General features: G+C 43.1%; 1 protein-coding gene and 1 long non-coding RNA gene across 2 annotated transcripts in view; one reads left to right on the top strand and one right to left on the bottom strand.

Moving 5' to 3' along the window:
• The window catches only part of EPHA1 (EPH receptor A1), a 34,405-nt gene extending 14,770 nt beyond the window's left edge, over positions 1–19,635 (bottom strand). The window contains exons 1-4 of the mRNA XM_071763146.1: positions 19,501–19,635; positions 16,280–16,347; positions 4,015–4,290; positions 1,943–2,333 (exon numbers count right to left, since the gene is read on the bottom strand). Coding sequence (XP_071619247.1) covers positions 1,943–2,333; positions 4,015–4,290; positions 16,280–16,347; positions 19,501–19,588 — 823 coding nt within the window. The 5' untranslated portion in view covers positions 19,589–19,635. The remainder of the gene's footprint in view (positions 1–1,942; positions 2,334–4,014; positions 4,291–16,279; positions 16,348–19,500) is intronic.
• Positions 19,636–19,944: 309 nt separating this feature from the next.
• Positions 19,945–23,983, top strand: LOC139805127 (uncharacterized). The gene is made up of 2 exons (XR_011729697.1): positions 19,945–20,064; positions 23,432–23,983. It is a non-coding gene; the product is annotated as an uncharacterized lncRNA (long non-coding RNA).
• Positions 23,984–24,100: the final 117 nt, after the last annotated feature.

A 24,100-nucleotide genomic window follows, 5' to 3' on the forward strand; every position in this document is an offset into this window, starting at 1 on the left:
ACACTGCCAGCAAGCACTGGGCAGTCTGCAGGCACCAAGCCTGAGCTCGGCTCACCCACCACCCCACAAGAGCCCATCGGGGAACCAGAACACAAGCAAGGGGCACAGCCAGCCTTCGTGTTCACACTAAATTACATACTTGAGGAAGTTAATCACAGGGCTCTAGGTTTATCAGCAGCAAAGTCTGGTTTGAGAGACAGATTTAATGCTCTGGGCAGGCACAGCTTTCCCCCGGATCATAGGGTGGCTGAGCTTCATATGGATGGGATTTCACCTAGGGGTTGTATGAACTAGTTCAGAACCTCAGCCTCTGGTTTTCTGTTGCCTCCTGTTCTCTAACAGTAAAGTCAGGTTCTCCTTCCTCTTGTGAAGCAAAGGGGCTTCACAGTTGGGCTTTACTTTTTTTCTGTTCCCACTTAAGGCAAAGCTCAGAACCGGAAGACAATGCCTGAAGATCTTCCTCCATCCTGACCCCCTTTTCATGTTTGAAGGAAAAGTCCTACATCTTCTGAGGGTGAAAGCAGAAGCTCTGACCTCAGTCTTTATCCTGGACATTGCTAGTCATTTGCACAACTTCTGGTCTTTACTGCAGAGGGAGAGGACCCCAATATAACCCCCCAGCAGACAACCTACATTCAACACCTCTGATGAATGTTCCAATACTAGACTGCTCTGAGCGTGAAGTACCCCTCCCTACCCCGGCTAGGTTCTCCACTCTTCTGAAGACCTCCCCAGTCCCTTCTGAGCCTACAAAAGACACTTTTTTGACTGCAGCTGCACTTGGGTGGAGTGGGAGAAAAGCACAGATGTAGAATGAAGGTGCGCAGTGATAGCAGTCAGGACCTGTCCAGGCATGACGGCTTCCCTGCCCCTTCCCAGGGGAGTGCTCACAGGAGGGCGGGGAGAGCTGTGAAGCACCTAAGTGGAAAAACTGGCTGGGCTGTGCATGGAGAGGAGATTGACGGAGAAGGGCAAGGATCTTGTGCTTCAGCCTTCACCGGCTCCTCAAGCAAAATGAGCAGCAAGCAGTGGGGATCCATAGGGTCACCGGATCCTTGTAGCAGAGCAAAGGCAGAACAAACCAGTGGCAAGGCACCTTGCTGACCCTGAGAGCAGTGCACAGATTCCTTTTTCTATATGCCTTATTAGCCTTGTGTCACATGGCTCTGACAACAGAAGCAGAGATGTGCTTTTACCCCCCTCTCTGCAGAAATACTTATTTCCCAGAACATCACACATATACTCTCCCCTAAAAAAACACATGAACATTTCCCAAGAAGCTGGATCTTGTCCTTCCCATGGCAAAGGGAGAGCCCCAGCACTGCTCATGACAAAAAACCTGTCTCAGTCCCTGGCTCCAGCACCCACCCTGGTTACTCTTATGCTTGCTAGTTAGTCTTCCTCAGAAATGAGCCAGGCACTGATGGTATTGTGTGATGTGCTTTACATGGTTTCTCACTGCAGAAAAGCCATGCCAGTCCAAGCAGAAGGTGGGCAGAGAGGAGAAACTTGCCCTCCTCCGGCTCTCAGCTCTCCAGTCACGGGACAAATACACTGTTCCATCCATCTGAGCCATGTGCCCTGAGAGAAGAAGGCTGCCATTTAAGGGTTGGGAACCAGTTGTTGAGTGAATCAGTGTCAATCACACAGCTACAACTCACAGAAACGAGCTCCAGAGCTGAAGGCTTCTGGATGGAGCCCAAGAGGGTGTGGAGAGGTGTGTGCAGGTCTTACACCTGACACATGAGGCGAAAAATGACAACTGAAAAAGAGAAGCTAAGGAGGAGAAGAAAGGTATAAGATACACCTGGCAGGCAGAGAGGGCAGGCAAGAAAAGTAGACCACACTAACTCCCCTCATCCCACTTAATGTTTACAGATGCTCTGATCTCTAGCTCCCTGGAAGCTCTCCCATGGCCTACAGCCAGAGTCTGCATACTCACCTACGCAGCTCCCATCAGCTTCCTCAAACCCAACAGCACAAAGGCATCGGCCCATCGGTACCAGCCACTCTCCATCAGTGCTGCAGTGCATCCTTGGGGGAGAGCCCACTTCTTCAGCTGCATACTCCACGCAGACCCCAGGCACTTCTGTCAGCCCCTCTGAACCTGCTAATGTCTCTGGAAAATGGGCCAGGCCCCGTACCGCCTCCGGGCAAGTCTTGTAATACACTCGGACAGACACCAATGCTACACAAGCCCCGGAGTTCTGGAAAGCCAAGTAGAAGCCCCGTCGAGACAGCTTCCCAATGGGACACACTTCTGTGTTCAGCTGCATGGCACCTGATTCGATGTCTCTGCTGGTGAAACTTTGATCTGCTGCCACAGTATTGAGCTAAGGGAAAAGGGAAAAAGACAACAGTGTGAAGATTGTATGCAGCAGGCAGCAGCAGCTGAGATACCCAGGTCTCTCAAACTTCATTTACTCTAAGGCCTTTTAGAGGCTGAATGGTCGATTGTTTCTAACACTAGTGCACTGCATGCTTTCTTCACACTTGGAAGAAGTGTTCACAACAGGGTCCACATCTTTTCTTGCCTCCATCCCTTCCACCATCTCCTTCCAATACCTTTGCAGTCATTCCCTGGTCTTACACAGCACTTTGTGTTCTGGGTCTCTGATCTCATCAGAAAATAATTGCCCCTAAAGGAGAAAAACTCTCTTCTGTGAGATTTTTCTTTGTTTGCAAATCATACACAATAGAATCACAGCAGCACATAGGCTGTGTTTTTTTAAATTGACTAGTGAGTTACAACTACCTGTTTCTAAGCTGTACTTGATGAGTATCGAATCATCTCCTGCAAAGTGGTTCTCATGCAGCACTCAACATATTTCAGCACTGTAGATACTTGCGTGAAAAATGCTCCTACACTCTTACATTCCCATTGTCTCAGCAAACAATGGATGAGCATGAGACAGAGATGCTTTCAGTACTTGGGTAAATGGGAAAGGCCTCTGTGACATCATGTGATACGGAAGAGCTGGACTGAAGGTGGGGTGGTCTTTCTTCTCAGAGAAAATGCCTGACAACTGATCCTCTCCACTGCAGGCCCCTCCTCATTACATGACACCACCAGCTCTGTGTGGCTGGATGGCAGATGAAAGGATCTGCACAGCAGCTGTATCTGGCTGTGGGATCCTAAGGCAGCTTTAGGAGTTGTGTAGGTATGGCAAAAATTCATGTGGTAGGTCCCAGCTGCAGGGGAGGAGCACTGGGAAGAGAGGGAAACCTGTTACCAGAGTCCTGCTCTTCCTGTGGTGGTCTTTACTGTTCTTTGTTTCCATAACATTTTTTAATCTGCAGAAGAAAAAAACAACCAAAAAATTCAGGTCTGTGGCTTTTTTTAGGACAGAACCGGGTTACAGAAGTTCCTTCACAAAAAAAATCTGATGTTCCCTGTTCTGCATTTCAAATGTTTTGATGGCAAAAGGACACTACACTGGGGAAGCAGCAGTTAAAATACAGCGATGCTAATCACACAATGGAGAATTTCATTATAGCATCTGGGTTTTAGAAACCATCTAGTTTTAGAAAAACTCTAGTTTTAGAAAAAAAGGAAAAGACCCTATATCTTGTAAAAATCAGAGTAAATGATTGGGAGCTGAACTGAATTTTGTTATTCACGTAGTCTAATCTTGCTTTATTACCTAAGGCAAGTAAAATTCCTTTGCTCCCTGCTTTACTATTTCTAAAAATTGGTGTAACCATCTATCACTGCTATAACCCTTCAGAATCCTTACCTACAAGGTGTCCAGTTAAATAAGTGCTTACATAGAATGGAGTGCTGATCTCATTTAAGAACTCCTGTGCCTCTTGTGGCAATGACTGCTCTGAGCATCACAGAGGGCACTGGGGCTAAAGTTTATTTTAAGGACAACGCTTACTATCCATGTCCCTTCCCAGATGCTGATTGTCTTGTCCTCCCCCAGCTAGCAAGACACACCTAGTTTAAGCTGAAAGATATGACTAGTTTAAGCAGAAATATATGACTCAGTCTTCACACCCAGTCCTACAGACCTTGATGAACAGCGGGCGGCGGAACTGGATCCCGACATCTTGTTCAGACTCCATGTAATAGAGATTGAAGGTCTCTTTGCAGGTCACCACTTCACCTTTGAAGCTCTTGCAGTCCCTCACAGTAAACTTCAGCTCCACATAAATGCGGGAGGCTGCCTCACCCCGATAAATCCAGTTTGTGCGAAGCCAGTGATCAGTGTCACCCTCAGAAAGCACACTGCAGTCTTGGTACATATAGACTGGGGTACCATTTATCATCTGCTGCACTTCACTCCACTGCTCCCAGGGTAGAAGAAAACACATATTGTTAGACAGATACGATAAACAAGCTTCACTTCAAATATTACAAAATATAGCCTGAAAGATCCATTGCCAAATAGCATTCAGAGCTCAAAACCTGGCTCGCTAAAAGGTCTCTTATACTGAGCAAGAGCTGCACCTGGCCTTGAGGGCCATATCTGCCTAAAATCTACACAGGGAGCAAAGAGGATACTGTAATTAGGATCTGATTTACAACAAACTGAAGGGAATAAGACTTCATGGACCCTCACACATCACCTTCATCCTACCTGAGTTCCAATCTATTTCTTTCATAGACTATCTCAACTTAGATTGAGAAAAAGACTCACTACTCCATGGCCACTTCTCTCTGCCTCCATTCACATTCAAAGTTTACAGTAGGACATACCGTATCAGGACTGTTATCTGCCCCTAAAAATCATGCACAGTACTTTGGGGTAAGAGAAAAGTTGGCCCAATGCAACAGGAAGGTCAGTTGCAGAAGGACTGTGCTAGAGCATTCATTAATTTGGAGTCCACGCTTCTTTAAGTACAATATTTTTCAAACCCTAATTTAGCTGTTAAAACTCAGTTATTTTCCTGATTTCATACTAGGTTCTGCTTCTTCCCCAGGCAAATAAGAGAAGGTGAGCCCAGCTGCTCGTATGACTTCATAGATACTATTTGTATGAATCCAGTAAAGTTTATACATATTTTAATATACACTTGTGCTGAATTTTATGTGGTTCTATTTTTGTTTCCTCACCACAGGTCAGATATAAAATGCAGAGAATACACACTTTTGAATAAGTCACACACGAGAACTGAAAACTTGGAAACAAGGTTTTGTCCACAGGGAGAATAACTTAGGTCCTTTTTCCTCCCATGCTAAGACTGTCTTTCTCATTATGCTTTAAATGCTTAATCAAATTAAATTGAAACAAGTGCCCACAGAGGTATTGGCACAAGTTTAAGCATCTTGGTTTTAAATCACACCCCAGGTTAAGATGCAATTTAAAAAAGGCCTCAGTCTCTATATTACTCTCAGCTTGTCAAGTCTCATGGTCTGAGCATGAGACTCACATATTTCTCCAGCACCACCACCTCTTGTACTCCCAGCATGACACCACAGCCTCTCTCCTAGATTCTCATTCCACAAACCAGGTCACTTTCCTAGTGGAATGCAAGAGATGGACCCACAGAGTGCCAAAGGAGGCTCTGTTTTTATGCCATGACTTGAAGCACACTTCATAAATGCTCTGGAAACTATCAGAGTGCTTTATCCAAGCTAACAAGTCCTGCTGATGGCACAAGCTTGCTACTGGCTGATTTCAGCCATTTACCTCAGTACACACTAGTGATCTCCTCCCAGGAAGTTCTGCTGATGCAGAACTTCTTGTTTCCTTTTTCTTCATGTAATCTCCAGTGTTACTGCACACTCTTAATCTGATCCACCTGTACCACACAGGATTTACACTTATTTCACTCACTGGATGTCAAAGGACTTAAGATAGGAAGAGAAACAGACTAATGAGTCCCAGAGTATCAGCGAGAAGTGGCAATCAAAGAATCACCCCTTGCACTATTTCATTGAAGAAATTCTGGAAAATGCTACAAAACTGAACTTACAACACATCCTGAAGCAGATTGAAATGAAATAAGTTAGAAAGGAGAATAAGAGCAAAGTAGTTTTCATAAGAAACTGACAATGTTAGAACTGGCTTTTAGAAGCATTTCTCCATGGGTGTCTGCCTCCACCAAGCTGATAGGAAATGCATAATTGCATTTGAAGGCTGAGAGTTAGACAAGTTTCCATGAGCAGTTTATCCTAAGGCATAGTACAGACAAGTGTCACCAGAAAGTGAGTTTGCATGTCTCACCGAAAGACACAAGCTGTTGTGATGCATGCCCTGAATGTAACATTTTCAAAACTTAACTGACACAGGACCAAAATTTCATTTTCAGTAGTGACCACTCATGCATAAAAATTTCCTTAAAAATCTACTGCTGGAAAAAAATCCAGCTGCTGACTCCTGCATTTCTTAGCTCATCTTAGCCCAGTTTCTTCTAGACTGAGCTTGCTCTTCAGGACAAAGATGCTGAGCACTGACTATTGCACAGTTTCATATGCAGAGTGGTGCAAAGAAGTAACAAGGAAGTAAGACTTGGGTTTTTCTAGACTGTACTGCTGATGGGTAAAGGAAGTAAAATGAGGATATTATTTATGCTAACAATACAGAACTATTGTTAAATATACTTGTTACTTCTTTTTATTATTCAGTGAAGCTTTTAAATTCAAAGTAGCAAAGGAAAGCTGTTACATACAACACTTAATGAAAGGATGATGAGTCCAGAAATTGCTAGGCAGCTGTCTCACTTCCTCAAAGAATCTGCTGCAAAATCAAAATATATACCTCAGATTTTTAATGTAATGTTCTTAATGAACACGTGTGGCCAAGTCTGGCTCAGTCAATATGAATTACTTTGCTCTCCATTTTGTCTGCCAATGACACTGAATTAACCTCCTTTGATAATACAACTTTCTACCAACTTCATTCCAGAACTGCAACCTTACTCCAGTCATCATTTTGGCCACAGGATGAGCAACATTCTAGGAGAGATCAGAGTCAGTAGGAGTCAGACTTCCTCATTTTAGCAGTGAGTGAACTGATTTTATGATGCTACAGAAAACTTTCTCATGACATTCACCATCACAGAAAGACTCAGTTTGGAAAGGATCCTTGGAGATCACCCTGCTCCAAGTGAGCTAGAGAGTTCTTAAATTCTTTACATTTTATTCTTTTAACCTCCTTTTAAATATAAATTCTTTCTAAAGTTTAGTTTAACTGCATTTATACTTTTCTTTAAACTTTTAAAACCTTTTAGAATTCTTTAAAAGCTGTTAAAAAACAAGAGCAATTTATTCAGGAGAGAGCCTTATGTCAGTTGCTTGACTTTACAGAAGTCTAAGGATGTAGCCATTGGATCTGAGAATAAAAGGGTGTTCTGTACTTCTCAGGAACCCATAGACTAAAAGGGACTTTGTTCTAGAGATTTGTTCTTGAAATCCTTGGTCTGGTGGTTTAATACTGAGCAAAATCATTCCAGCAGAGCAACGAGTGTTAAGTGAATGAAAACCTCAAAGCAAAAGTACTGTCCTAATAACCTCAGAACTCTGCAAGTTTAGGAAAAAGAAAGCCAACTTTCCTCCCATTGCTATGTTGGATTCAAGGTAAAGAAAGCAGTGGTAGAGATGAGCTGTCTTTATGAAGGCAGCTCAGAATAACTTGAGTGGCAATCTGGAAGGGTGCCAGTAGATATCTGTAGTAAACGGTTTTGGTTTGGTCTGCCTAGTGAGTAAAGATCCAAAGATAAGATAAGGTACCTGCCTTTTAATTGACTTGATCGACTCTGAATTGGTTATACTGTTTGAAGTTCTGAAGCCAAAGGAAGGCTTGCTCTACTTTTTCTATAAATGAGCCTTCTCTAGGTTAAGTCTGTGTCAAGGAGCCTAACCAGGAAAACCTGTGATTCTTCCACTCATTTGTGGGCTACAATTCCTATGATCTGCTATAATGTATAAGATGGAAATAAAACTGAAACAGTTCTTGGAGCTACTGTGAGGCTCTGCAGGCACCACGTGGTTCTTTTGGGTTTAGTCATTTTTATGTTGAAAAAAACCTCAAACTTTTTATGATTTTGAATACTAATTTCACTGTTGCTATAGAAGATGTAGGTTACCAGTGTCAGAAGCAGCAGAACGTGACAGAACTGCAAATCCTTAGACTAAGGAGAGCTTGTGGCTTGCAACAGTAATGCTGTCTCCATCTCCAGCTTTCTGGGTACTTGCCCTGTCTCCTTTCAGATAAGAGCCTGCTGTGACCTATATTTCATTTGCCTTCACATTAGCTTAGCACAGTGGCTTCCAATCCATCACCTGCAGACTCCCAGTGAAAGGCAATACTTTCAAGAGTCTTACAGAAGGTAATAAGGCAAGTTACTAAGTTACTAGGATGCCTGTCTCCACTGGAAATTTAGGAGTTTATATAAAAAGTTCATATAAAAACAAGTAACCTGCTTAACTTTGGGTGAGACAGTTGAACTGAGATGAAAAGACCAGCTGAGTTAGTACAGCCAACTAGAGTATACCTGTGCATTAGCAAATACATCTCTTTGCCATTTAATTTACGACAGAATTCAGTTCTATTTTAATCCATTGCATCTCTTCCTAAAGAAAAATTGCAGGGCCCCAAACAGCAATCTTTTTTCAGCGACAATACCTCACTGTTGTCCCAAGCCTGAAACCAGCTGGCAGAACATGCACCACTAAATGGTTTCTGTCTCCTTCCCCTGGAAGCACTTTTGTCTGTGGAGTCTCTTTGACTTTTCTATGGTGCTACTGTGACAGGAAAAAAACAACCAAGCAACCAAATAAAAAACACAGCCTTCCCTCCTCCCCCCAAAAAAATGAAAAACACAAAAAAACCCCAACAAAACAAAACAAACAAAAAAACCCCCAAACAAACAAAAAAACAAAACCAAAAAGACAATAAACCCAAAACAAGTTTTCTGGAACAGATCTAGAGTTGAAAGCAGTTGTACATTACAGGCTTGGCTGTACTACATTCTTACGTGGTGCCTCAGACGACAGACTGTGACAACAGAGACATCTTGCTGATGCCTGTTGTGATATGATGAACAGCTTCTCTTCAGCTAAAACACATCTGAGAAAAATCCATCAGTAAGTAAAATTAGACCAGCCAGTCAAAAATAGTAGCACCACAGTGGTGTTTTGACAATATTACAGAACGAAATTTCTGAGACCCTTAACTGAACATTTCTCAATACTCTTGCAAGTTCTTTTGCTGGTGGGGAAGACCATTTAGATTATGATGATGATAAAAGAAGTGTGATGACATATAGACACTTAGCTTCATGACTCGTATAACTTTAGACCTGAGAGCAGCAAAGAGGCTGCTTTTATTTCTTTGATCTTTTGGCAATGGTCAGGGAAATTTGGTTTCATCACATCACGATTGAGTCTTTGACACAACTGAACACAGAAGTGATGTTTACCTCACTACATTATCTTTCTGGATGGGATGATAATTTTTTCCCCACAATGATCTATTGATTATTTTCAGGGAGGAGCGACTTCATTATGTAATTATATGTCCTTTAGCACACAGGTCTCCATCCCACCCATCTCCTTCCAATTTAACTTGTGCTCAGGTTCTTACAGGAAGATAAGGCGCTAATATGAGCCAGAGAGCTTCAGTGCATTGATTACAGAACCTGTTTATCAAACTCAGGTTCTACTTTCTGCTCATTCTCTGCACTGTCTAACCACATTAAGGTCTTGTTTGAAAACAGTTCTGGTCACAACAGATGCTTCTAGGTGAGGGATAATGATACTCTAGTCCATCATTTCACCTAGGTATTTTCGAACACTTGTATATACTTGTTTTGCTAGCACCTACTAACAATATCAGTAACTACAAAAAGGACAGGAGTGGAGTATCAATTGGTGCATATTAAGAGTTCAGAGTTCTGGGCTGATGTCATATTACTGATAAAGCAAATGTTAGCTCTCGTTATTTTTGCACTACATTGTACATTGCATAGGATACACCGTAAATGAAAGTGATTTTTCTTTTTTCAAGGCAAAGGGCTTTTTATAGTGTGAATTATGGTTTGTATGGTGTGTTAAGTATACTTCCAGTATTTACAAAGAACCTGAGAAATGAGGCTGATGGTGATGGGCAATACTTGCTCTTGTTTGGTCAGGTTTCTTTTAAAGATGAGTGGTGGAACCCCACACAGAGATAGGGTAATTGTGCCTTTTCTTTGAGATAATCAAACCTGTCTGGACAAAAAATGATGCAGGAGATGCATGAAACACACAGTGAGGAACTGGCAGACTCCAGGTCAAGCACAGAGAAACCAAGGACGAGAAACCAGAGGATATGGGCACATTTTTCTGCAACTCTGCCTCTAAGATGTTAAGAATCACACATCAAGGCATGTGTCCATCCAGTAAGGACACAGAAGGCAAAAGCAGATATAAAGTCTTTCCTTTCTAACCTGCCTGCCTGTTCATCTTCTCAGAGGACCTTGCTATATAGGCGGACTCATCTCAAAGCTCCAGCTGACTTGTGGTGCTTTTGTGTTGACAAATGAGGAAGTTCAGTGAACCTTGTCCACTCTCATTCAACAGCTATAAAAGGATGAATCAGCTTCCTGAAGCTGCTAGGCAACAGTGCTGTCATCAATGTATCACAGAATCACAGAATCAGCCAGGTTGGAAAGGACCTCTGAGATCATCAAGTCCAACCCTTAATCCACTGCCACTGTGGTTGCCAGACCATGGCACTGAGTGCCACATCCAGTCTCTTCTTGAAAACCTCCAGGGACGGAGAATCCACCACCTCCCTGGGCAGCCCATTCCAATGCCAATGTAGTGCCTGAGAAGCCATGGTGATGTGTGTCAAGGTTATACAGCATCTTTACATTGGCTCCAAGTGTAGTCTTTTCTGCCCTTCAGGTCACAACACTGAGTTCACCAGCTGAGGTTGCTACTTGGATCTCTGGCAGTTACTCAATCCTAGGCTGCCTGATTGGTGGCTCATGCAATCTGGCCTATGCTATAGTTATTAATTTACTTCCTCCCATCTCATTTTTTTTACACCCCCCTCAGCCCCCTCTATCTGCATATGCATTTTTTTTTTTAACTTTTTTTACTTCTCTCCCAAATCCACACAAAATAACTGATTTTCACTTAACAGAATATCATCAGTCACCGTATCAACAACAGCAGGGCATATCAGTGTATTATCCTGAAGCAAAGCTGGTCCCATTCCTGGTTAATTGTTTACTTTACTAGACATTTGTCCCTTTTTCTATACGGATCCTGTTCAGTTGGAAGAGCTAGTCCCCTATGCCTGATACTTAATTTGAGAGCAGGCTGAGGTATACACTGCTACTCCACTCCAAGTTCAGAGGTAGTGACATCCTTTTGAGTTAGATCTTGAAGTGCATGAATTGTCAACAGCTGTGGGAAGAGATGCACACGACAGCATTTCTGATGGTTATTTTGCACACCACCTTTGGATGCTACAAAAAGATGATTGGCTGAGAGTCATCCCAGGAAAGACTGAGTAAGTTACCAAGAAGTCTGATTAAATCAAATGCCCAGGTTTAATGAAATAGGTGTGCTGCACTAGAATAACATGCGGGCAGAAGGCTGTGCAGCACACTGCTTCCTTCATGACCATTAGAATAGAATAGAATAGAATAGAATAGAATAGAATAGAATATTTCATTTGAAAGGAAGCTACAACAATCATCTAGTCCAGCTGTCTGACCAATTCAGGGCTGACCAAGTCAAAGCAAGCTATTAAGGGCATTCTCCAAATGCCTTTTAAAACACTGACATGCTTGGGGCATCAACAGCCTCTCTAGGAAGCCTGTTCCAGTGTTTGACCACTCTCCTGGTAAAGAATTGCTTCCTCATGTCCAGTCTGAACCTACCCTGGTGCAACTCTGAGCCATTCCTACACATCCTATCACTGGATGCCAGGGAGAAAAGAGCAAAACCTTTCTCCCTTTCCCCTCCTCAGGAAGCCACAGAGAGCAGTGAAGGTCCTCCCTCAGCCTCCTTTTCTCCAGACTAGACAAGCCCAAAGTCTGAGCTACTCCTCACAGGACATGTATTCCAGCTCTGTCAACAGTATGGTTGTCATCCTGTGGACACTTTCAAGGACCCACACATCCTTCTCAAAAGGTGGGGCTCAAAACTGCACACAGTACTCGAGGTGAGTGCTGAATACAGGAGGATAATTGCCTTTTTTGACCAGCTGCTTATGCATGTTTGGTGCACCCAGGGCTGCAGTTGCCCTCTTGGCTGCCAGGACACACTCTTGACTCATGCTGAGCCTCCTGTTGGCCAGCACTTCCAGATGCTTTTCTGCAGGGCTGCTCCCCAGCCACTCCCAGTTTATTCTGGTACCTGCTGTTACTCCACCCCAGGAGCAGAATCTGCCATTTTTTCTTGTTAAATTTAATTCCATTAATCATTGCCCAATGCTCCAAACTATCTAGATCCCTCTGCAAGCCATCTTATTGCTCAAGAGAGTCAACAGCAGCTCTCATTTTTGTGTCATCAGCAAACTTGTTAATGGTGCATACAATTTCTGCAACAAGGCCTATCTGTCTGAGCAGAAGTGTTGGGAACAGAAACAAATCTTTAGCTGTCACTAACATCTGGGATCTCTCAGTCTATTGGAACAGTATCTCACCTTGCTAGAACTGAAGGCATTTACATTATTGTGTGGTCAGTGATATAAAAGTGATATAAAATATAAATGAGGTACTTGATCTAGTCTATCACCTCCAAGAAATAACTGAGTTGTGTAGAATTTATACTACGCCTAGGATTCAGTAGAAAAATACAGCTTAAAAATGTATGAATGGGTTATGCAAATACTGTTCACAGGCAAAAAAAACAAAAAAACAAAAAAAAACCCAACAAGCAAACATGAAAAATAGTGGACAAAAGGAAAAGAAGCAAATTAGGCCCACAGTCTAGGGTGAAATAATCACAGCAATTAAGACAAATATTGGATTGCCCAATACATTATATTACAGGCCTATATAAATTGATACAGGAAATACATAGGAATGGATATTACAGAGTTCAAAACATCCTGAGCTAAAAATGCAAGCACAGGATGCTAGCAAACAAGCAATGCAAAGCTACCACTTGAACACAGGAACATTTAGGTGGGAAGAGACCTTTGGATTTCTACTCCAATCCCCTGCTCACAGCAAGGATAACTTCAAAGAAAGCTTGGGTTGCTCGGACCCCTGTCTATTAAAAGCAAAATGCAAGAGGATAACATGATTCCACATTACTATTTGTGAAGCAATTATACATGAAAGCAAGATAGAGATAAATAACTTTTTATACTGTTATTTTATAAGCTCCCAAGAAGAGATCGTACTATGCCTGGTAACTGAATTTGTTCCTGATAGAATATAAGAAGTCCTTTTTGGACAGTTTCAGTGATTTCTGAAATCAGTTGAAGCAGCCAGGGGATTCTTCTATCATGGAGAGCCATAAAGAAATACCAGAGCAAGTAAATTCTAAATTCCTGACACCTTCCCAGTGATCATCATTTGCTCTCTAATATATGTTAAAAGATAGGAGTCTACCACTAGCACTGTAATACACCTCCCTGTGCCTAACTGGTATTGCTATCTCAGAAGTTCAAAGACAAAAATATTATCAAGGATTTTTATCAAGGTGAGGAAGATAAGACAGTGATTATATGAACTATCATCTGCCTTTTTAAGGCCAACTACCATCTGCCAACTACCATCTGCCTTTTTGAGGGCCTAGTTTCCAACAGTAGCCTAAAATGAATGAAACCCTTTTTAAACAGCTGCTAAAAAGCAAGGTAGCACAAACCTTTCAGTAAACAAACCTCTATGGACACTTTACTTAAAGCAAAGACACTTTCACTTTAAAACTGTCTTTAAGCTTAGGCAAGAGTTCACTGTCAGATGCTGTGCCCTAGAAGCACAGAAGAATCACCTGTGCTACCCCAGACTGTTATACAGCTAAATGTTCTTAGGCTGAGCGTATGTTAACAGAAGCATTGTCTATACTGGATACAAATCAGGTCTGGCCACGAAAAACTCATACATGGCAAACCATTTCATTCCTTGTCATTGGCTAGAGGTGAGGAGAAAACAAAGGTCTAATTCTGCCTCCATAGAATTATCCAGCCTTCTTCTGGCTTATACCTCAGGGACTTTGTCCATATAAAACATCACAGCAAATACTCCTCTGTGTGATAAGCATAGCAGCACAAATCCAGCTCAGCAATGTCTGAGCACTGGTATCCAAGGTTAGGTGCAAGCAGCATCGTTACATTATGTATACTCTTCAGTGCTGTATGGAATACAGCTGAGGCATTTCCAGCCTGTTAATAATCAAGACAGCCTGACTGTTTAGTATTAATCTTTGATATTTTATGTAAAAAAAAAAAGAAAAAAAAGAAAAAAAAGCATTCTGAATTAACCTCAGTTAATTTCAAACATATTTCCTTTTTCATTTTGGAAGAATCATTCCAGAAACAGTTGTTCTAAGTTCTGATTCCAAGAGAATCGTCCATTGTTCCCTTTTTGCTTGTGGCAATTTGTCAGCCTTCCACCTAACAGTTATTGGGAAATGACATAATTAGACAAATCCCTACAAAAGAGTTGCTCATCATAAGTCAATTAATCTATCCTTCATCCCCTGTGAGTTTATCAGTCATTAGCATCCTAATCTATTAGTTTAGATTGCTCTCAGGCCATGTTTTCCAGCATCTTCTGCAATTCCGAGTTGCAGCTATTGTATTCTAAATATACATATTTTAAAAGCAAATGTAGCACCAGAAGGAGGGTATGCCAACTCCTAGCCATGCTATTAACCTAATTGGCAAAAATCAGATGCTCTGCAACAAAGGTTTTATCTCTTTTCTATCAGATTATTTTTAGAACACACTTTTCAGTGTTTTGTCCAATCTCTTCAAGAGGCAAACTTCATTCTGAACATGCCTGCAGCCTACTATTGGGTTAAAATTACAACACAGACAGTTGATGGAGACAATAAAGGAAATAATGGGCAAAACATGATCTGCATGTGTGTATCACAATGGCACATGTTTTCAGTCGGATATATTAATAATAATAGTAGTAACAACAACAACAAAACATACCAAAACAGTTGTACAAATGAAACAAATGCAATTATGCCAGTACAGAAGAACCTTGATGCCTGGCTCCAGTTCACACAGCAAGACTACCAGAAGTAGGAGGAGGCTGGGGAAAATTTAAACCAGCCACAGCGCATTACAGAAGAAAGTTATGAAAATGAGCTAGGAACAGGCTGAAGCCAGGTCTACTCTATTCATAGCAAGGGTATAGACTCTGTCTCCATAGGAGATCTTGGGACTTGCTAGAAAGATAAGAGCATGGATGAGGAACTGGAATTATGTAATAACATACAACCTCCTGACTGCTGCAGCCCTTGAATTCCTCTTTCTTAGCCTTCCTTCCACTACTCCCACAGTCCTGCTATTACAAAAGAAACCATCTTCTATAGCATAGGTTGTGATGCTAGAGGAACTGCTCAGCTGTACTTCATTAAAAATAGCTGTACTTGTATGAATATATCTGAGAGCTCAGCTGTCTTTTTAAGTCAATTTTTGCAGTGGTTTCAGGAGTAAATTTTGAAGCACTTCCATCAACTCAATGTTGCCACCATGAAACAAAGGGAAATGCCTCCTTCATTATCAGCTGCGTGGGCCAAACACTGCACTAAAGCTGGGTGTAAAGTCCTAGAACCATGGAGCCCACCCAGAAGGCCAGGTTGGTGCCTCATGAGTTAACAGTTACCTCTTCAGTCAGCTGCTGAGTTAAAAGATGCTAACTGAATCATTCAGTTCAGAGAGGCAAAAAACCAAAACAGCCTAAGAGAGAAAAATGCTCCAAATTTTTGAGACACTTGGAGACAGAAATACTTCTGGCATGGCTGTTTGCCCAGAGGAAACATAAAATATCTTTGCTACATGTTAGGATGAAAAACTTAGTGATTACTTATTTTTGTCCCACTTTTTTCCCACTAATTTCTATTACATTATGGAAAAAATATATTTCAAGGACAAGTTTAATCACTGAGAGCTACTGAAAGTGAATAGGCATCAGAAGAGCTATAGGAAGTCGATGAAGCATCAGCCCTCAAACATCTGGCTAGTGGGTGAGGCTGCAGAGGTGAAGTGGCTGCATGGGAGACAGACTTGCAAAGCATACAATGTCCAGGAAAGGGTGGAGGTGGAGAAATCAGTTTTGGGAGGCAGGGTGAAATTTCAGCTTGGATTATTCTTTCCCATTACTTAGTCCTCCCAGTGACTCCCCTTCCTTGAATGTGTGTACTCACCCCTACTTCTGGAGGGTCTGGAAGCCAGCCCAGTTCACCCTGAGCAGTGCTTGTGTCTAGTAGATCCACTGAAAACCAGAAGAAGGGGAAAAAAAAAAAAAAAAAATCAGTGACCCATCTCATATGGCCCCTGGAATGCCGTCATCCTTATTATGTCACAGAAGACGAAGTCTGCACTTCCTCTCTCAGCCCACAGCCCCATATTCTTTGTGACCCTTTCCCTTTAAAAAGCACGGCTAGCGCAAGGATGGGAAGCTACAAGACAATGCAGCTCATCAGGAGTTAAAAGGTTTCCCTCATATACAAGACCCTCTTCCCTTTCCACCCTCCTCCCCAGTAACACCCAGACACATCAAAAAAATGCAATCCTGACAAATTTTTTTGCTTCCTAAGTGTTTCCCAAAATGTGAGCAGGAGACTGAAGACTATTGAAATGGGAACTCAGCATTAGCAGCTGAACACATCTTTCCTTGGGACAGGAAGGCATCAGACAAAATGAATGAAGAGGCAGGCATCAAATAAATTACCAACACAAAAGATCAGTCAGTGTCGCCTAGAGCTACTATGCAGTTCCTGAAACACTGTGGGAAAGTACAGAGGCAGTGTGAAGTTGGAAAAGGGACTTTCCATTGTCACAGTGTTGTCCCAAACGTACCCAAAAGCCATGACATACATCAGTTGCCCCAACTGCTGGACCCTGTACCTCTGGCTCAGGCTTTTCACCATCCAACTGTGGCCTAGAAATCATTTCACTGTTTGTCTCCCACAATTGTTTTAGCCAGGACACTAAGAGAATAACAGCTCCCAGTCATAGCATTGCCACCTCTTGCCGAATTGCCCTGCCTGCCTGTGTTCAGCCTTGGCTCCTGGAGTCGAGTAACAACGGAGAAATGCAGTGATATGTTAATTTTTAGCCTTAAAAGAAATTTGAAAATGTGATCAGTGTTTGCCATCGAGTCTTGATCTAAAGAGAAATTTTAAAATTATCCCTTTGTAGAGAAAAAGGGGTAAGTTGTACTGCTCGATGAGCTTTGTGCCTGCCTTTGGGTCTGCCGGTGCTGCCAGGACAGGATACTGGTTTCTGTGCACCTATTGCTGCTCCAATTTGGGAACATATGAAAGGGAAAAATTTCCTTGGATTCACTTTTAGCTTCCTGTGGGTGTGTTCAGAGGGGTCATTTTTAAGCACCTCGGAGAGGAGAATTTGGGGGTGAAAGGTAGGAGGGGGGGAAATCTTTAAATGGCACTTAAATAACCCGATTTCCTCCCCCTCATCTGATTGCTTTACAAATACCGCCTGCCAACTACAAGTAACAGAGTGTGAAGTGCAGATCAGCAAGAGTCCTGTGGAATGAGGAAGCAGGCTGTCTGCCCAGAATCAGAGATAAGAGGGATTGCGCTGCTGTTCTCACCTCTGAAACACCCTTTTGGAATTGGGAGAAGGGAAAAGCAGGAATCCAGGTTTTGCAAGTTCGTGGTGCTCACAGCATGGTCATATGGCAAAACCTTCCTAGCCACAGACTCCCTGTCCAGACAAGGCTCCTTCACTCGCTTACCTTCGACTCTTAACCTCTCTATTTGAGGTACTACTTTTGTGTTGCTCTCTCCCAAAAATCTCAGGGGGAGGTAGCTTGTCCTTCCAGAACCACCACCCAGATAATATCTCTCCCAAGTACTTCAGGCCTGAAGCAGTGATGTGGATGGGAGAGGGGCTGCACGGCAACTTGTAGCAGAGCAAGGGAAAAGAAATTTAGAAGCAGCTGGGAACCTTGCAGAGCCCTTGTACCACGCCACTGCACCATCAGCAGCAGCTCCTTCAAGCTCCTCCTGCCAAATGACCACTGGAGGGGGTGAAGCCCACTCTCAGGAACTACCTTTCAAAGTGGAACCAGTTAACAGGAATCCTCCAAGGAAAGGGAGAATGAGTCAGCATGACTACAAGGGGACAGAGTACTCTGGGCTACTAGCTCTTTGGTCCACAGCCTCACTGCTAGGAATCTCACATGGCTGTCCAGCCACATGGGAGGAGGTCTCCCCCAAAAGAAGAAAGACTGAAGATAAGAGAGGACGCCAGGGAAATGAGCTGTTCCCAGATAGACACGTTTAGGAAGAGTGGATCACAGACACAGCCCAAAAGAGATGGCTGAGATAAATGAGAAGCTGGCAGAGAAGTCCATGAGTGTTACTGCCAGCGACTGATCACACACTCAAGGAAACCAGAGCCCGCGTGGAGCTACCTTATATTACTTCTCACCTAGGCTGGCCTTCTCCACAATGTCTGCTAGCTAGCTGCATTCGTGTAACCGGCTCTTACTACAAACGTGTTTGTCAAGAACACTTTAAAAGAGCACTCAGCAGTTGCAGTGTGAGATGAGCCTATGGATGAACCTTCAGTTGTGACTAAGTCCTCTCGATCGAGAGCCTGGAGCAGTGGAGGAGAGAGGGCTGTCCTCGGGATGGAAATGCCCCAACACCTCTCTTTGTGCAAAACAGAGACCCTAAGTCTCAGGCAAGAATAAACTGCACGAGGATATAGAGAACAAGAACAGAGGTTTACTCTTTCTCACCTCTGTATTAAAATTCCCATTCTGTGTATGTTTCATAACCACTGTGCTACTGCCAAGATGGAAGAAAAAAAGATAGCTACATCTAATGAAAGAGGCTAAATGGAGTGGAGAAGGGAAGCAAGAGAAGAGGTAGAAGATGAAGTTGTAAAGCACAGCTCTTTCTTCTTCCAGCACTGGGGTAGGTGCCTCCAAAAAAATCACAAGGGTTAACTCCCAAAAGGGTTTCCTGAGGAAACTGCGGGGGTGTTGGCGGGGAGGGGGGGGGGAACTTTCTGAGTTTGTGTTTAAACTTGTTATCTGCAACGCTTCTGTTTAAGGCAAACAGGGGAAGAATTCTCTTGGATCACTGGATATACGGAGGCATTTCTGCTTCAACTGGAGGGGGTGGAGAGGGAAGGGGCGAACATACCTGGTCTCAGTTCACTGACCCACCAAGTCAGAGGAGGATTGTTCCTGGCTTTTGTTGCCCCACACCCCCCCGCCCTCCCCAGACACCCCAGTTGCCCTCCAGCTCCCTCCGAGCAGGCTGTGGAGCCCCTGGGGCCCCAGGCCTGATGGCCAGGCCCTGTTCCCTGCCCCTTAGAGCGGTTCCTCTCTGCCTGCCCGCCCAAGCCCAACCCTCCAGGCAGAGGGACCAGCGGGTCCCATGCTTACCTTCTTTCCCAGGCACCTCGGGAAGAAGGATAGCCCAGAAGAGAAGGAGCCTGAGGGAGATCCTGCTGCTCCAGGTCCTCAGCTCCATGGTGGCTGGAGAGGGAGGCTGGCTCCCAGTCCGTGCCTGCTCTCCCGGCTCAGGACTCCAAGCTTTGGCTCCTGCTGGCAGTGCATGAACCTCTCCCGCAGCCTCCTGACTGGAGCGCACACATTGCACAACCTCCCTGCCTGGCCCACAGTTATGATGAAAGATCAAGGCAAGTGGGTGGAGAAGCCTTACTGCCTTTACCTGTTTTAAAGGGGCTGGTCACAGACTTCCCATCTGGCAGGCAAATAAACCCACCTTAAAAGCAGCCACCTTTTTCCTGGGAGCCTCCCTCCACCTTTGCTCCACTCCAGTAAGAGGCTCCCGATTGCCACCTCCTGGGCAGCCCTCGCCATGATCCCCGCTCCCGCTTCGGATCCGCCACCGCCGGCGGCACCGGGCAGATCCCCGTGGGCGTTCGGGGGGACCCCTGCCCAGACCTGTCCTCGCCTCTACCCCCGGGCCCTCTGTGCTTGCTCGTAACTTTTAGAGATTAAAACATCTCAGACTCTTGCGTTGGAGACTGCTCGGTGCGCTTCTCTCGGTGCCAGTGGGGGTAAAACCACTGGAATCCATCTGTACGGTGTTTGTTCCCGATGTTGTTCGCTGTGACATTGTGAAATAGAGTAATAGCCACGCCACTCTGTCTGGCAGAATTACTGCTTTCCACTTAACAAGCTTCCCAGCTTCACCAGTGGAAGGTGCCTGCTTTTCAATACAAAAATCATGGGAGAGTGTCTCAGCCAGAGGGATTCTCTCTCTAGGTAGGAAGACCAAAGGAGACATTTAGTTTCCTTCTTCAGGGACATAAATATGAAATAACTTCCTTGTGTGGTATCTCTTCTGCCGTTCATCAGGGATGTAACTCCCACCCATACACAGCTATTACATCCCTCCCTGTGAAATACAGATGACATTATTCTTTCACTTGCTGTAAGGCTTGCATGCCTCCTGTGCTCTTCCTCCACCTCCTCAAGGAAAGCTGAAGAATGAATTTTGTCAGGTTGCCTAGAGAATCTGGTGGATCTCCTCCCCTGGAGATGTTCCATACTCACCAGGACTCACAGACATGGGCCTAGCTTTGGAATAAGCCCTGGTGTGTGCAGGGTTTGGGATGATGGAACTTCCAGTGAACTTCAGTGAGTTCACAGAACCTTTTCAGTGAATTCTGTGATTCTCTAATCATACATATTTGTAAAATCAAAATCTGTCCCAAGAAGACTGAACACAGGCAAGAAAAATTTGAAAACAAATGTTTAAAATACTAAGCTCTAAATTTTACATAGTATAGTAAGTAAAATATCGGTATAAACAATTCAAATTTTAATGTAATTCAGAGTAGTTATATCTTAGATTTGTTACATTTTAATCCTGTCTGAAGTTATCTTTCATAGTCTATGGTGCTAGGCCTCAAATTTTTATGCCCACTTTTCCTCCACATTTGAATGACTCCTACTGCAGCAGGTTTCCCTGTCTGCCTCCCATACTTGGAGACTGCACTAGTGGAACGTATCTGTTTCAGTCTTAACCTGTACAATACTGTGTTTTCTTCAGTCTGTGGTGTAGCAATGGGTCAGACATTCACAGACAACTTCTCCTTTGTGATGGGACAACATAGATGAGGCAACATAGATGTGAAATGGGAAAGAACCATTTGCAGCTGGAGGCTAAAGCTCTAGGACATCTCAGCTCATATTCTTCCTAATGTAAAAAAATATTCCGTGTTACAGTCTTACAGTTCCTCAGGGCATCCACACTTTGCATCTGCACAGTCTCAGAAGTGCCAAATCTCTGGAGTGAAAAACCAAGGACTGCTCTATTTCTGTTTCATTTGATCTAAGCTATTTGGAATAGGCAGGAACAGATTTACTAGGGTTCATTAGTGAAGATGGCCTAAGAAAGACTTCATTCCTTTTTCTCTTGCTTTTTACTATTGGCCGACTGGGGTCAGAAGCGGGGGTATTCCAGCTGATGGGGGTCATAAATCCTCTGTAACTTCTTTGTTACTTTATAGATTGGAGTAATGTGCTGTAGGTCACAGACAGAACTTGTTCAATGGCTGTCAAACAAAATACAGTCTAATGTTACTGCAAGATCTAGATCTGCCACAAATCTATATAAAAGCAGAAACATTAAAAAGTACAAACTCCATGTCTGGAATTTTACTGATATCTGTAAAAGTTCTGCTGCATTGCTTTGCCATGTGTCCTCAGCACTGAAATGCAGATCCAAAGGAAAAAAGAGGGAATCTACACAAAGGCTGTACCCTGTGGAGTACTACATGTGCATTATTCATACAACTCTGTTGAGTATTTCATTGATAAGAACCTTTTGTTTGTACATCACAAGGTTGGATGTTTTTCTTTGTAAACTGATGGAAAAAGCTAATTCCTTGAGTGTCAAGTGAAAAAAAAATCTGAAAAAACTTAAGTTCAAAAATCCTTATCTTTACAGTCATATTCTATGATTTACACCTCCACAAACTTTTCAGGCTTTCCAGTGAGCTTCCCATCTCTGACATGCTTTTTGCTGGTAAGAAGATAACTGCATCTTCTAAACTCACTCTCAGTATGTGCTTAGGTTGAATCTCATCCTGTATTTCTAGTCCCTCTGAATAATGCTGAATCATAGGGCATATTTTTTTGTTCTATTTCCCAGTGCCCTGTTTCATGTATCCCTGAGATTAGGTATCTAGCTGAAAAATATCACTATACAACACACCTGGGCTTTCCTCCTACAGCAATGTGGGCTTGTGGTGAGGGAACTGAGAAGGAATGGTATACACCAGGTCTTGTGTTCTGGGACAGCCAAAGGGCACTCCCGAGACTGAGTTGGGAAGTGCTGCTTTTGAACTGCAGTTCAGACAGAATTCTTTCAGATGGTTCTTATAGATGGTTTACTGTGTTTGCTGTTCCTTGCATTTTAGAAAAAGATAGGAGTTTCACCATTGTATTGTTAAATGCTATTCTAGACGACGAATGAAACTGAACATAGAAACAAGGTCCAGAGTTTCTCACTTGATATTGCTTCACAGACTGTCAAAGCTTATCTATCCCGATATCTCTCAGCCTTTAGTATTGATAACTTGAATCTCTGCATCTCAAACTGTCTTTCAGTAAGGTGTTGTAATAATGTAGATGTCTAGGGTCCCCAGGGGTCCCTGTAGAGAATTTGTGCCCTCTCTCTTCTCAACTCCATGACCACAGTTTAATATTCTGGTGGGTTTTTTTATCTTGCAAAGTTTTCTGGCTCTAGGCCACCAGCAATTATCTTAGAATATTTCAAACAGCTGACTACAGACAGTCTTTCTGCAGCAAATAGAATCCTACCATCTAATGGCTTCAGCTGTTAAATTAGTTTTGCACACAGAATTCTTTCATTCAGTCCCTCAGGCTTTATTTTAAACAGATATATAAAATTCTGCAAAGGAGCACAAATGAGCCCTCTTGATCACGAAGTGGTCACCCTTAGCTTAGGAACTTGCAAACTTGACTGCACTTGACAGCATTTCAGTGGAAAGGACTAAAGATGGGACTAGAAGTCCAGTATCCCTGCATAAAACTCCACATAACTCATCGGTAACACATTCATAGTTTATTCTCCATCTACTGTTGCCATGGCTGGACATCTAATTATGCACAGAAGTGTATTTCCACTGTTGGCTGGAGTGCAGGATTTCTGGCTTTTGTCTGTCTTTTAAGACATCCTGTGCATGGTCTGCCATGGTCTTTCAGGGTTTGCAAAACCGGAGGGCATTAAATTATTGTACCACCCTAAAAATGAGGAGGAGGAATTTTCTTTTCCCCAGAAACTACCTGATGAAATTCTCTTCCCTTCTCTTGCCAGTTCTTCTCTATGGGGTGCTTCAGCAGATGTGGAGTTCAAGAGGACTCAGATGCCTTGAGATGCTGTGGCAGGAGCAGAGAGCAGCCCACCCCACCCACCAGGACCACAGGTAGTTTGAGGGTGATGCAATAGGTTTTGTCTGGTGATGGCTGGGATTTTGTTTCCAAGTTAATGCTATTGGTCCACAGTGAAATCATGAGAAACTGAGGGATTTACTACAAAAAGGAAAAAAAAATCTAAGCAAGACAGGTCTTCACTTATGTTAAAATGCTACATTTTGGATAGACAACTGGAAAGCAATGCAAACCCAGCCATAATATAATCTAATTCCTATTGCCATTCATAAAACTGCCCTAAGTGGTTCAAGTTTGGGTCATGAGAGTAAGTTACTTTCTAATAGAGATTATAGAACATCATATATTTGTACATCAAAAAAGTGCAGTTCAACACTTACCACTACTGTTCAACAGCACACACTTCCTGTGCACATTTGAAGATATTTATTTATCTAAGTGACATTAAGCTTTCACCTCTTTATTACTTCTATTATTACTACCATGAGGGTGGAAAAAAATAAAAATAACCCCCTCCAAAAAAAGCAGAATTTGATTGCATTACTATTACACCATCATATGCACAATGAACATAAAATTTGACCCAGAGAAATTT

The sequence above is a fragment of the Heliangelus exortis genome, chromosome 1, assembly GCF_036169615.1.
Source record: "Heliangelus exortis chromosome 1, bHelExo1.hap1, whole genome shotgun sequence".
In the NCBI taxonomy this organism is placed as follows: domain Eukaryota; kingdom Metazoa; phylum Chordata; class Aves; order Apodiformes; family Trochilidae; genus Heliangelus; species Heliangelus exortis.